Source organism: Camponotus floridanus, unplaced genomic scaffold, assembly GCF_003227725.1.
Source record: "Camponotus floridanus strain SB8 unplaced genomic scaffold, Cflo_v7.5 scaffold9, whole genome shotgun sequence".
NCBI classification, from domain to species: Eukaryota; Metazoa; Arthropoda; class Insecta; order Hymenoptera; family Formicidae; genus Camponotus; species Camponotus floridanus.
This window is the reverse complement of record NW_020229860.1, coordinates 3,618,099-3,631,611: the sequence shown is the minus strand read 5'-3', so window position 1 is coordinate 3,631,611 and position 13,513 is coordinate 3,618,099. Positions and strand designations below refer to the sequence as shown.

Genomic DNA, 13,513 nt, shown 5'->3' with positions numbered 1-13,513 from the left:
TGCGGTACATTCTGATATAAATAAAACATTTTTTATTGTTTTAACATATAGAATTTCCTACGGAATCAAAATAATAAAACAAATTTCAATCTGGTATCTGAGACACTCATGTTTTTGGACTGCATCTGCGGCTCTACTACCGGTGGATTAGGTCTCCTCGGTCTGTACATCAATGAATACAATGTAGCGTTGATTAATCAAACTTTGGAAACGTTGACAGAATACTGTCAGGGACCATGCCACGATAATCAAAATTGTATTGCCACACATGAGTCCAATGGTTTAGATATTATAACAGCATTGATACTGAACGATATAAATCCTCTAGAAAAGACCAGAATGGATCTGGTGCTGGAATTAAAAAATAATGCCAGTAAATTATTGTTGGCGATTATGGAAAGCAGAGGCGACAGCGAGAACGCCGAAAGAATCATGTACAATATGAACCCGAAACAGCTTGTAGATGTGGCGTGCAAAGCTTTCCATCAGGAATTGTTAGATGATAATAGTGACGTTGATGATTCCTCGACAAATGAAGAAGAAGGAGTGTCTCCTAAAGAAGTAGGGATATATAACACAAATACTTTATTGATTTATTTTTATAATTATTTTATAATTGCTTTATCTATTTTAATTAAACATGCATTTTTCTTTAGGTTGGGCACAATATCTACATCTTGTGTCATCAATTAGCGCAACACAATAAGGAATTGGCAGTAATATTGAAACCATCAGAGCAGAACAATGCAGATCCAAAAATTAATAAAGCATTGCAGTACTATGCATCTCATACAGCTCAAATAGAGGTACTGTAGTTCTTGTGTAAATATAAAAATAGTTTTTTTTTGAGAGAATAGTTTTTTCACAAAGAGAGAGAGAATGCTATTATATAATATATTTTACCAATAAAATATTTTTATGTTTCAGATTGTGAGACACGACAGAACGCTCGAGCAAATTGTCTTTCCGATTCCGGAGATCTGCGAACTTATAACTGTCGATACAAAAATAAAAGTATTAAATACTACAGACCGAGATGACCAAGGATCGAAAGTTTCCGATTTCTTTGAGAGGACAGAAGACATGTTTAATGAGATGAAATGGCAAAAGAAACTTAGAGGCATGTTTATTGATTAAACAAAATAGGATACTAAATTGAAATTTCTAATAATAAATTAATTGTAATTTATAGGGCAATCAATGTTATTCTGGATGAGCAGTTATATGTCATTATGGAGTAATATTTTATTCAATTGCGCCGTTCTTATAAATCTTATCGTAGCCTTTTTTTATCCATTTGTGGATTCTGTGCCTAGTGAGTTTCAATTAACACACATACATATAAAAGAGAATTGAATTTCTTAAATTGTCTTGATATATAACATGTAATACAATGATATATAACATGTAATTTTTTATTTTTTATTTATAGAACTCAGTTATCATTTGTCAGCTTTAATTTGGACAGTTATGCTCGCATCTGCTGCTATCGTTATTACCTTGCCGAGAGAATCCGGTATACGTACATTAGTTGCATCAACGATATTGCGATTGATTTTCTCTGTAGGTCCAGAACCAACGTTATGGTTGCTCGGTTTTGTTACGGTAAAAAAATATGATAAAACTATGTGTATATAAATATATTACGATTTTAAATATATATTACATGTATTGTATTGCAGATTTTATTAAAAGTTGTACATCTTATAAGTATTATAGGTAATCAGGGTACCCTGACTAAAAGTATAGAGCAAATAATAACTAATATCGAACTTTTATATCATGTATTGTATTTAATATTCTGTGTTCTGGGAATTTTTATGCATCCGTTTTTCTATTCAGTTTTAGTAAGTGATAAATTATTTTTACACTCTTTTTACAAATATATACAAAATTATAATATTTGTCATTTATTTCAGCTCTTTGATGTGGTTTATCGCGAGGAGACTTTGCTCAATGTAATAAAATCTGTAACTCGAAATGGAAGATCTATCATACTCACGGCTGTGTTAGCCTTGATTTTAGTTTATATGTTTTCCATTATTGGTTTTATGTTCTTTAAAGATGATTTTCTTGTTCCTGTGGAGGAGGAAGTTATATGTGAGTTTAACTGTTTGATATTACATATAAATTTATATAGATATTTTTAATTTTACAAATAAAATGACTCAAAATTTATATAATTTGTAGCTTCTATTGAGCAAAAAATTGCAGATACTTGTAGTATTGGTGATAAGGAAAAATGCGAAGCAACGGAAACTATATCACAATATGCTCGTGAAGGTAGATATATTGCAATGATATAATTTAAATAATGTAATTATTTTACTTGAATATAAAATAATATTTATTCTGAAATAAATTTTTTAAATAATTCAGCAAACCAACAAGAAAATAAAGCTGAAGTGATTAACATCGGTGGAGAATTGAAGGAACGAGCTTGTGATTCACTCGTTATGTGTATCGTTACTACATTAAATCAAGGGCTGAGGAATGGTGGTGGAATTGGAGATATTCTACGAGCACCATCCAGCATTGTAAGTAAGAGAAAGGGAAATTATAAAAATAATTATATAAATTATTTTATACTCAAAAACTTTATTATCTTTCAGGAACCTTTGTTTGTTGCAAGAGTTGTATATGACTTACTATTCTTCTTCATTGTAATAATTATCGTTTTGAATCTCATCTTTGGTGTGATTATTGATACATTTGCAGATCTTAGATCAGAGAAACAACAGAAGGAATTGATTTTGAAAAATACGTGTTTCATTTGTGGCAAGTATTTATTTTATGTATTGTGTGCTTTATATTTTCTCTTCATATTTTTAATTTTCATATACCATAGGATATATTTTATAATTTTATATATGTATTTTTTTATAGGTTTGAATAGATCAGCTTTCGATAATAAAACAGTTTCTTTTGAAGAACATATAAAGCATGAGCATAACATGTGGCATTACCTCTACTTTATTGTCTTGGTGAAGGTGAAAGATCCGACAGAATTCACAGGCCCAGAATCATATGTTTACGCTATGGTTAAGGTAATAGTTCATAGAGCTTGAAAAATTTGGGCGATGCTTATGTCTTTAAGCTCTATGTACTTTCACAGGATCGAAATTTGGAATGGTTCCCGAGATTGCGGGCCAAGTCATTGGCGGCAGATGAAGGTGAAGGTGAGCAAGTGGAATTAAGAAGTTTACAGTCGCAATTAGAATCCACGCAGCTGTTAGTTAAATGTTTATCACAACAACTCATGGAACTTCGTGATCAGGTATGTCAAGAGAATGTCCTTTAAATTTTACTTCAAAAGCTATTCTTCAAGTTAGAAAAAATACTCAAGGAATATTCAAATACAAATCGTATTTTTTTTATTTTAAAAGATGACGGAGCAACGAAAGCAAAAGCAGCGACTGGGGCTTCTGAATTCTGCTTCTGCAGTCTTACATAATGTATCCACGTAAACTTAAGATGTATTTGTAGTTTCCGTATTATTCCGGACGAATCTCAGTTTGATACTCCAAGATAATATATATGTAGCGATATTCATGTGTTCTTAACAGGCATTTAAAGACACGAGAATGTATCGAGTGGGTAACCCGAGGCATTTTTACGGTTTTGTTCCTAATTTTAATGAAAGTAAAATATACCTAGGGCATTAAACATTATCATTCTCCTCTTTATCATATAGGTTCTCGACCTGGTTTATCGATTAGCCATCAAGGAATTTGTACCATAAATTGCATTGTTTACCTATGTATAAATATTGTTACATAAATAGAAGAATTAAGCGTATCCATTAAAAGATAGTAAATATAGTACATATAAATCATTTAAAACTTCCAATTACTAAAATATTGTAAGGCAATATTCTAATGTGTTAGAATATTCTTCTTTTTTATGTGATCAATCATTGTTTTAGTTAATGTATCCATACATATGGATACATTAAATAAAGATTGTAGTATTTTACAACGGTTACGAATTTATATATATATATATATATATATATATATATATATATATATATCTGTTTTATGTTATTAAAGTCATAATTGTATTTATGCAGTTTCTTTTAAATTATAAAGATTTTTTAAAACAAAATATATAATTATATAAAATGTATTTATAAATACATTTGTAAAATTTTATGTACAGATATAAATTCTGTATTATATATATATTTAATTTGTATGTATATGTGTATGTATATGCATGTATGTATGTATATATATACACATTTATCTATTCATTTGGGAATAATTTTTTCATTCTTGATATTATATTCTTTCTAATATATATATACATAATCGATTTCTTACTTCATATATGTAAATAAAATAACATGTGAAATTGTTTAAAACATATCTTAGCAATGTTTAATTTTATAATAACAATACATGCTCAAAAATTTCAGTTCTATAAAAGTTATTAAAATTTATATTGTAAAATATTGAAATTTATATTGTAAAATATGTGTTATACATAATATTATATTAATGATAATTTACAATACGATCAGAAAATGAGTAAATTAAAATTTGTATCTGCGAATCAGGTGATATTGTTTGTTTAATTATTTGTGAAGATAATTGTGATCGATATTATTAATATAATTATTGAAAGCACGGTAATTAATAGGGATCAATTGACTGTATCACAATACGTGTAAGAAAAATTTTTTGAAATTTTAGATATTCTAAAAATGGACGAGTTTCAAAATGTTGATGTCCAATCATTCATTGTTAATGTAAAAGAATGATAGTTGATGCATCGTAAATTTTAATCAAGTTATGTTATATGTTACAATATAAGTACATGACACCTGAACGTTATATGTTATAAGAGATTTAACTCATGTCTTTAAAATCATTTTTGAGATTTTTGTGTCTATATATACAGATATATATATACTTTATATTTCTTTTTAATATAATGTGGAAAAAATATGACGTAATGTATATATTTTATTAGATCTTAAAATTATCTAGAGATAAAATGATGTCGTTTAAATATAGATCATATTTCTTATCCTATTATAATTATATCAGTCTTCTTATATTTTCTTGTTTTATGTCAGATAGATATTGTACTGTTAAATCTTTAAATGAATTCAAATAATATCTATTGAAATATGTTTCTTCCAATATCTGTTACTTCTAATATCGTGCGATCTTATTATATACTATACATATATAGCTACATTATGGATGTAGATTGCGTTCTTACTTACATGTGTGAATAAATTATTTTTTTTCTTAATGAAGCGATTTATTGCATATTCTTATATTAATAATATATGTGTCATAATTTTCCATATCGTCATACATATTATAGAATAATTTGAAAAATTTGAAAATGATTAAGAAAATAAAACAATTATTTTTCTAACATGCTCTCTTTAAGATTGTTATTAAATTTTAACGAAAATTCAAAATTAGAAATATATATTTCTAATTTTGAATTTAACAAAATTAGAAATATATATTATTGATAATTGCTTATATATAGATATTAATAGATTTTTAAAATTATTAATTGGTTTTTTTATATGAGGGAATACAGTCAAAAAGCGATTAAGAAGCGTTTATTTTTTCCGAAAAACATTTAGAGCTGAACATCAATCATTAATTTTCCTGTTTTTTTTTATAATTTCGCGCCACTTTCTTGCGTTACTTTCCCGCCAATCAACAAGTTTCTTCCTAACGTCTTTCCGGAGTCGGTAGCGAAACGTTGTGAGTGCGGGACAGATCGATCCTAAATCGTGATTTAATTGTAAATTATAATTGAATTATATTTTAATAATTTCTGATTGTATAGGATGATTGCATAGATTTGACGTTGCTGACGTATCACTCTATGCGCGGTTACATTGTTATCATTCTCATTCAGCAAACGTAAGCAGCGATGTAATGTTTCATATTACGCATTAATTTTCGAGGCGCGATTGCGAGAAATATCACGAAATCATTCTCCGGCAGGTGATTAGTGAATATTATTTCGCATAAATATATTATATTTGACTTGTATGATTAAATAACTCGTATATCAAAGCGATTTTTCAAACAAATATAAAATATTTCGCGCATTTTATTCGTATTAAATATCGATATATTGTTTCAAGCAAATATGTCGTTCTGTATTCGGTAACGAATTTGAATAAATCATAATTGGAATCATATTTTATAATTAATATATATATTAATAGTTTCTGACTGCGTAGGATATAAATATGGTATATATATAATTATCTATGTTTTGTTTAAATTTGTGTTGTTGGCGCGTAAAGGAGGTTAGTCTAGAGATACTGCGAGCTTCGCGCGCTTTTCCGGCGTTATCCCACCATAATCAAGTGCGCGTCACCTGTCATTATTAAAGTCGGAAGTGCTGTGCAAAGTGCCGCGTGCTCGTTAATTGTATTTGGGTGTGATTAGTGCGCGCGTAATCATAATTAATTGCTTTTGCAAGCACGCGTTTAATTGTAATTAATTTTCGCCAGGAAGGAGCGACAATGATGAAATAAGAGAGAAGGAGCAGGCTTGGGATGACATCAAGTGAGAAGTGAGTAATTATTTATTTATTATATATATAATTAAATAAAAAAAAGTAATATGAATAATTTATTATAAATAATTTAATAAAAATTTACACTTTAATACGCATCTATAAAATACATAAATATATATATTTAATTTAAATTATAAATATTTATAATATGCGCGTCATAATTATTTTTCGAATTATTAAATATTGTCTGGATACACACACATGTTTCAATTTATATTAAATACATATATTTATGTATTTTATAGATGCGTATTAAAGTGTAAATCCGTTGCATGAAACCAATTAAATCATTTAAACTATTTCCTATTTTATTTATGAAATAATGGATTTGTGAAAATTTTATCTAATGTGTATATAAAATGTATCTATAAGATAATGAATATTGGAAACGAACTAAACAATTTAAAATATTTTCCTAATAATTATTATATTATGATATACAAATTTGCAATGATAATAAATGCATTAGTGAAATCTTATTAATTATTTGTTTCTATAAATTATTTGATATATATTAAAAGCCATTATTTATCTTAAAATTTTAAAATTAAAAAATAAAAATTATATTTAAAAATTATAAAAGTTTAAGAATATAGAAATATTATTGATATATATGCTTCACAAATTCATTATGCCTTAAAATGGAGACTAGGATAAATTGGGCCAAATATTTAATAGAATATAAGTAATTATCTGTCAATGTGTGTATAAATATATGCTATATAAATAATTGCTATACAAATAATATGCTATACAAATAATTAATAACTTGGATATTATTTTTATTTTCATGTTTTTATTTTCATTTTTATATGTATTATTGATTAGTTTGAGCAGGTGATTTACTCTAAAAAAATATTTCTACAATTTGAGTTTGATCGATATAAAGTGATAATAAAATAATTGTTAGAGAGAGAGAGAGAGAGAGAGAGAAAATTATTTTTTTTATTTAATTATTTTTATGTAAAAATGCATAAAAATTTGAAGAAATAAAAATATTAAATTTTTTATTCACATTTGTTATGAAGATTGGAGTAAAATAAAGATTGGAATAAGAAAATTTATATATTTAAGTGAAATAAAAAAGTAAGTTAATATTTATAAAATACTCTCTCTTACTATAGGGAATAATGTTGAGTTACTTAGCTTTGTTGTTTTGTTCCCTTTTCGTTATTTTTCTTTTTAAATATTTTTTTCGATAATATATAAATCTGTGTTTTTAGAAATCTGTACCTCTTTATTTATTTTTATTTTTTTAAGATTAAATATTACATAAAAAAACACAAATTAATGCATACAAAAGAACAATATATTAGAAAATCTTTAATGCGTATGTCGTGAACACAAATAAAATAGAAAAACTGGAAAATCTACAATCATATTCGGAATATATTCGGAATAATTCATTTGAATACCGTTAACCATTAATGATTATTTTCTAATTTTAATAATGTGCTATTTATATTCCAATTTTTCATAATCTATTCATTCACATACACATATTTATTGATAATTTTATATTATATGAAACACACATGGAATAAAATAACATGTGAACAAATATATATTTAATTAAATGCATTAAATTGTACCTATATTTAATTGCGAAGTAGACAAATTTTCTACATGAAGTAATGTGGAAATACGATTTTATAAGATAAAATTTTATTAGATTTATAATATAAATTATTTATAAATTAATAATTTATAAATTAAAATAATGTTTTACGACAATTTATGATATCTTTTTGCAGATTATTTCAATTTCATATACATTGCAATGAATCTTTTTTAATAATATATCAAATAACGAAGTATTGCATTTTTACGTAGACACTTTATTTTGCTCACTTTTCATTCTTAAAATGATAAATATGATGTTTTTTTTAAAGATATGTTATATTTATATGTAATGATATGTTTGCACTTTTGTGCATCCATTTTTATTTTTGATTTTGCGATTTATTAAATGATATACGAGACATAATGATGACGTAAGAAAAAAATGGCGTGCGTGCAACACGCATTTTATAATAATCTAATTTCTAGTAAAGGTGATTAAGCTGCTTGCCATTTCAAGAATAAAACTTTATTTTGAAACGAGATCAAGTAATAAATAGGCTTAAGTTAAACAAAAGGACAAGTTAGTGTTTCATTTCACTTTATTTAGACTTTATATGAAACAATTGACTATTTATTGTGACTTATATATACGTGGCTAGTACATGTACATGTAACACGTATTTTTCTTTCATTAGGTCGCACGTGTTTTGTGTAAAATTGGTATACTTTCCAAATAAAAGGCCAGCTATTGTATAAATGCATAATAATGATGTCGAACGTAATTTCTACAAATATATAAATATTGAACATAGAAGCGCATAGCACTTGTCATATTTCTCTTTGAAAAATTAATTCTGTAACATATTTCTCACACATCTACGTTTTTTTATATTAAATTACATTGCTGTGCGTCGATTTCGATTTCATTGCATCACTCGCGATAATTAAATAGATAACGACTTTCATATCTGGTTTGACGAGGTTCTCGGCGAATATAATATCGCTTTACCTTATAAATTACATATACACAACACAACATATTAATATAAGTGCCTTTTTCTGTGTATCGCTAATAATGCGAATTTAATAACAATGTTTATAAAAATAATTTGATGTATTATATAATAAATACGGTCCAAAATATATGATAAATAAAATCCTCAAGTAAAACTTCTATAATATAATGATTATAATGTATAATCATTTTTTCAAGTTAATTAATTAATTTTCTCAATATCTATTTTGAAAATGCAAATGTTCTTTCTTTGGTTATAGAGAAAACGTAAGAATTTAAATAATGTTTTTATAAATTACATTCTAAGCATAAAATATAAAAAATAAAGATACGAATTATAAATTTCAAGAAAAAATTGAACGAAGGAATGATCGCGAAAAATATAATTTTGATATTACAGCAAATATATATCCGTATTTTTAAAATGAGATCAGAGATATATATTTAATATAATATAATATTTAATATATATATTTAATAATATATATTTATTAATAATATTAATAATATTAATAATATATATTAATAATATATATTTAATAATATAATATAATATTTAATATAAGATAAAAAATAATAAAATAAAATGTGTCGATGCAACAAAATAACGCATGAATTCCTTTTTACATTAAAATACATTCGATATAAAGACTCTTTCAGAGCAAGTGCATAAAGATGACTAGTGTTATTATACTTAGGCCAACACACGTTGCATTATCTTAATTAGCCGTAGAAAGAAAAAACGCGATGAGATCTCATAGGTTCATTTTATAAAATCAATGGAAAATTGTAGAAACATTCTCGCATTGTTGTACAGCTGGTTAGGGGTACGCGATTCGTTCTACCGGCTGGCATTAGCAAATACGTACATTAAGTATTTACGACCTCTAACATTATTTCCACTTCTTCGGTAATAATCAATCAATCGCGTGCTTGCTCTAACGGATCGACTATTTCCGTAAGATATTCGGACAGTGAATTTGTTCTTGGTGTGACTGCTCGATTCGCGATTCCTCGAAAAAAGAATCAGATTGATAATTATCGATACGCCATCGTGGTGATAAGGGCATTCCGTTCGATCGACAAACCGTATAACAATAAATCGCTAAGTGTCTTGGGCACACGCGAAATTCATTCGTTAAAATACACTCTCTCTTCGTTCATTCTCATTCCCGCAGAGCCGCGTAAGATTAATTGTCTTATCGTTACTTTACAGTAATTCGCAGATTTAGGGTAGACACAATTAATCGTGTGTTCTGTACAAATTCTATTAACGCCACTACCTATGTACACAGGTCGCTACATGGTTGTAATCTCTTACACGTGTAATTTGGCATTCGCCTGAAAGAGAGAGGGGTGACTCGTGTGTGATTCTCGCTATTTCAAATCCGTGCATCGCGTTCTTGCATGTTAATCTTCTTATATGTATAATATATACACAAGGCTATTCTTCTGGCCTTAATACACTTAAATAAAAACTCGGAAATCGTGAAAATCATAGTAAAAAATTGCACTACTTACTATATTTTCAGAAATAATTACATGAATCGCAATTATACTGTACTAGTTTATTTAGCAACTATCGATTTGTAAAAAAATTTTAGAAAATAGAAAATGTGAAGTAAACGGGTTCTAAAATACTAAAGCATAACATTTATATATTGATAAAGTTCTCAAATTCTAATTAATAAAATTGAAATCAATATCATTATTTATTTACGCGTAGAATAAAAATGTTTAAACTAATTGGGTGAGGAATAATGATCTAAAAGGCTTCATAGAACCATCTCCTTCGATTCGAGTGACAATCGGTTGTGCAAGCTAATCGCTTGTCACAAACTGATCATCACTCTATCTAAGTACGCGCATGTATGAATGTGTATAATATATATGTATATCTATATGTATATGTACGATTCGATCGAGAAAAACGGCAAATTGACTCGTTAACTCTCTATCGTACCGTAAAAAATTCGTATGTGGAGTGAAAAATATAGCACAGATCAGTTAAAATTTCTTTCCTCGGAATTGTTCGTCGCGTGTACAGTGCGATATCCTTTCTGCATTTAAAATATTTCTTTCGCAAAAATTATGCAGTCAGGAATTAACGAGCCAACCGGCGAAAATCTCGATTCTTGATCAATGCACCATGTGCTGTCCACTTTAAAACCATCTTACAAATCGAGCGACGTAAAACGAGGATTTCGACGTGAGTCCTCACAAATTTATGTACATGTGACGCTATAACGTAGGCTCGTTCGAACAGGAACAGGTATATAGACGTGATTTTTTATCTCGAGTTTACAGTCTCAACAATCAAACGAGCATGCGAATAAAATCGTGAACATGACGAAAATGAGAAAAGTCATTTCTCTCGGTTCAGCTTTACTCGAGAAATTCGCGTGCCAGTTCGGTGGTGGCGATGGTCCGCTTTTGCGAGTATTGGCGATCACCGTCTGACTTCGCCATCTCATCGTGTATTGGGGCGCAGTTCTACCAAGAGCGTGCAATCTGAAAAGCATAGTTATTTTGTTGTATTTCCGTTTTTTCAAAAACAGATACTCTTTGCTTATTTTATATATATATATATATATATATATATATATATATATATTTTATATATATTTAAATTAATATTATGCAATTTACCTAGAATTAATTATTTTCGATATATATATACATATAAAGAGATTGACTAACAATAAGATTTTTTTATATTCAAAAGAGTATTTTTTTCGAACTTGATCTAAAAAAAAAAATAATAAATGATGATTATGTAAATCAATGTATACCTGGTGATAATTTGCCATTATCTTTGATTTATATAATTTAAAAACTAACTTCTTATATGTTTTCTTTCTTTCAATTTTTCATAGTATGTGACTCGGAAAAAGTTATTATTTCTGTGATAAAAATGGATCTGCCATTTTTCGATTCAACCGCATCGATCATAATCACAGAAGGTATCTCGTGAAGAAAAGTTGTTGTTAAAATTTTCCTTTTTATCCCGCGGATTATAGAATGGGAGGGATGATGCCACGATTGTATCTGGAATTCGTCGTAAGACGAGATGAACGATGGCCGATTGTTAATCAGTGGATAATTTCTTCACGCGGGACGACAGTAATAGATCGTACGAGCATCAATCCTCGGTTTTATGCGAGCGCGATGGTACACGAAATGAGGTGCCATCGTTCGCCGGCAAAACGCCGTTATATTTCAACCGAACATGTCATAATCTCCCGTCGGAACCATCGCAAAACTGCCGTTAAATGTACCTAATAGACAAGATCGCGCGCGACGAAACTTTCGTCGGGTTAATCGGCCCGTGCGCGAGTGCACGGAAGTGGGAAACTCACCTAACCACCACGGTATTCATCTTCCACGGTAGGGTGAAATTCTTGTGCGAATCCCTCGAACAGAACGTGTGCAATTTAGATCCGGCGGGGTCGCCCTCCTTCTTGTACTCGTGTATTGTCAGATTCCACGCAGTGCAGGGTCCTGTTAAGTAGAGAAACCATAGCATGGGGCGGACAGTATCATTAAATTTAATATTGCAACCATGTAACTTTGAATCCATGCTACTTTTGAAATATTAAGATGTATAGAGAAATAATATGAATAATTTGAATGTTGAATATCTATATTTTCACAATATGTAAATTTTCATAAATTTTTATAGCGATAAAAAATTATATATAGCGAAAAAAATTCGCACGATATAAAATATTATTAATTACAGATTTTTTAATCATCGAAGTAATATTTATTTATATAAATTTGTCATTGTAATATATATATTTTTTGTTTTTTTATAAATATTCTTTTCGTTTATTAAATTAGTTCCATTATTCAAGTACATATTTATAATTCATGATTTGCATTTTGAAATTATACGAACAGATATTTCTTTCATTGCTTATCTTTTATTCTATAAAAATTTGTAATACGCTGTACATAAATAGGTTAACAATGAAAATTATTGCCAGGATTGTTGTTGATGGGATAAACATTTTAGTGAAACTCTCACATGTATGATAGAAAATAGCACTCAACGATTAAATTTTGCAAGAGAAGTGATTGGTTAAAGAAGGAAGATAAAAAAGAAAAAGAGAGAGAAACGTACTCGTGCTATGATTTGAGAAGTATATTAAAACCATTTCCGGCGTTTACGAGGCTTTGATTATGATTTCTACGAGTACTCTATTCATAATGTTCTATAGAAGGGGAAGTAAATGAGAATGAAGGTAGAAACGAGGAAACAAAAAAAAACAATTTCTATTGTAAAGTTTCGAACGAAGTGTCGTCATCAAAATAATTCGATTCGTAGTCCCGTTCATAAAATACAGACTGTTTCATATAAAA

The 13,513-nt window shown here is 28.1% G+C and overlaps 2 protein-coding genes across 9 annotated transcripts in view; one reads left to right on the top strand and one right to left on the bottom strand.

The window, feature by feature from the left end:
- The window catches only part of LOC105255588 (inositol 1,4,5-trisphosphate receptor), a 38,972-nt gene extending 35,151 nt beyond the window's left edge, over nt 1-3,821 (top strand). For all 7 annotated transcript variants that reach the window (XM_011264968.3, XM_011264958.3, XM_011264976.3 and 4 more), the window contains 13 exons: nt 52-561; nt 657-806; nt 928-1,120; nt 1,193-1,315; nt 1,433-1,605; nt 1,683-1,847; nt 1,920-2,100; nt 2,191-2,283; nt 2,380-2,537; nt 2,613-2,778; nt 2,887-3,047; nt 3,116-3,277; nt 3,387-3,821. In XM_011264968.3, the coding sequence (XP_011263270.1) occupies nt 52-561; nt 657-806; nt 928-1,120; nt 1,193-1,315; nt 1,433-1,605; nt 1,683-1,847; nt 1,920-2,100; nt 2,191-2,283; nt 2,380-2,537; nt 2,613-2,778; nt 2,887-3,047; nt 3,116-3,277; nt 3,387-3,467 (2,316 nt within the window). In that variant the 3' untranslated portion in view covers nt 3,468-3,821. The remainder of the gene's footprint in view (nt 1-51; nt 562-656; nt 807-927; nt 1,121-1,192; nt 1,316-1,432; nt 1,606-1,682; nt 1,848-1,919; nt 2,101-2,190; nt 2,284-2,379; nt 2,538-2,612; nt 2,779-2,886; nt 3,048-3,115; nt 3,278-3,386) is intronic.
- Nucleotides 3,822-9,743: 5,922 nt separating this feature from the next.
- LOC105255624 overlaps nt 9,744-13,513 on the bottom strand; it is a 202,342-nt gene continuing 198,572 nt past the window's right edge. For both annotated transcript variants that reach the window (XM_020028903.2, XM_011265040.3), the window contains 2 exons: nt 12,508-12,649; nt 9,744-11,659 (listed from right to left, as the gene is read on the bottom strand). In XM_020028903.2, coding sequence (XP_019884462.1) covers nt 11,458-11,659; nt 12,508-12,649 — 344 coding nt within the window. In that variant the 3' untranslated portion in view covers nt 9,744-11,457. The remainder of the gene's footprint in view (nt 11,660-12,507; nt 12,650-13,513) is intronic.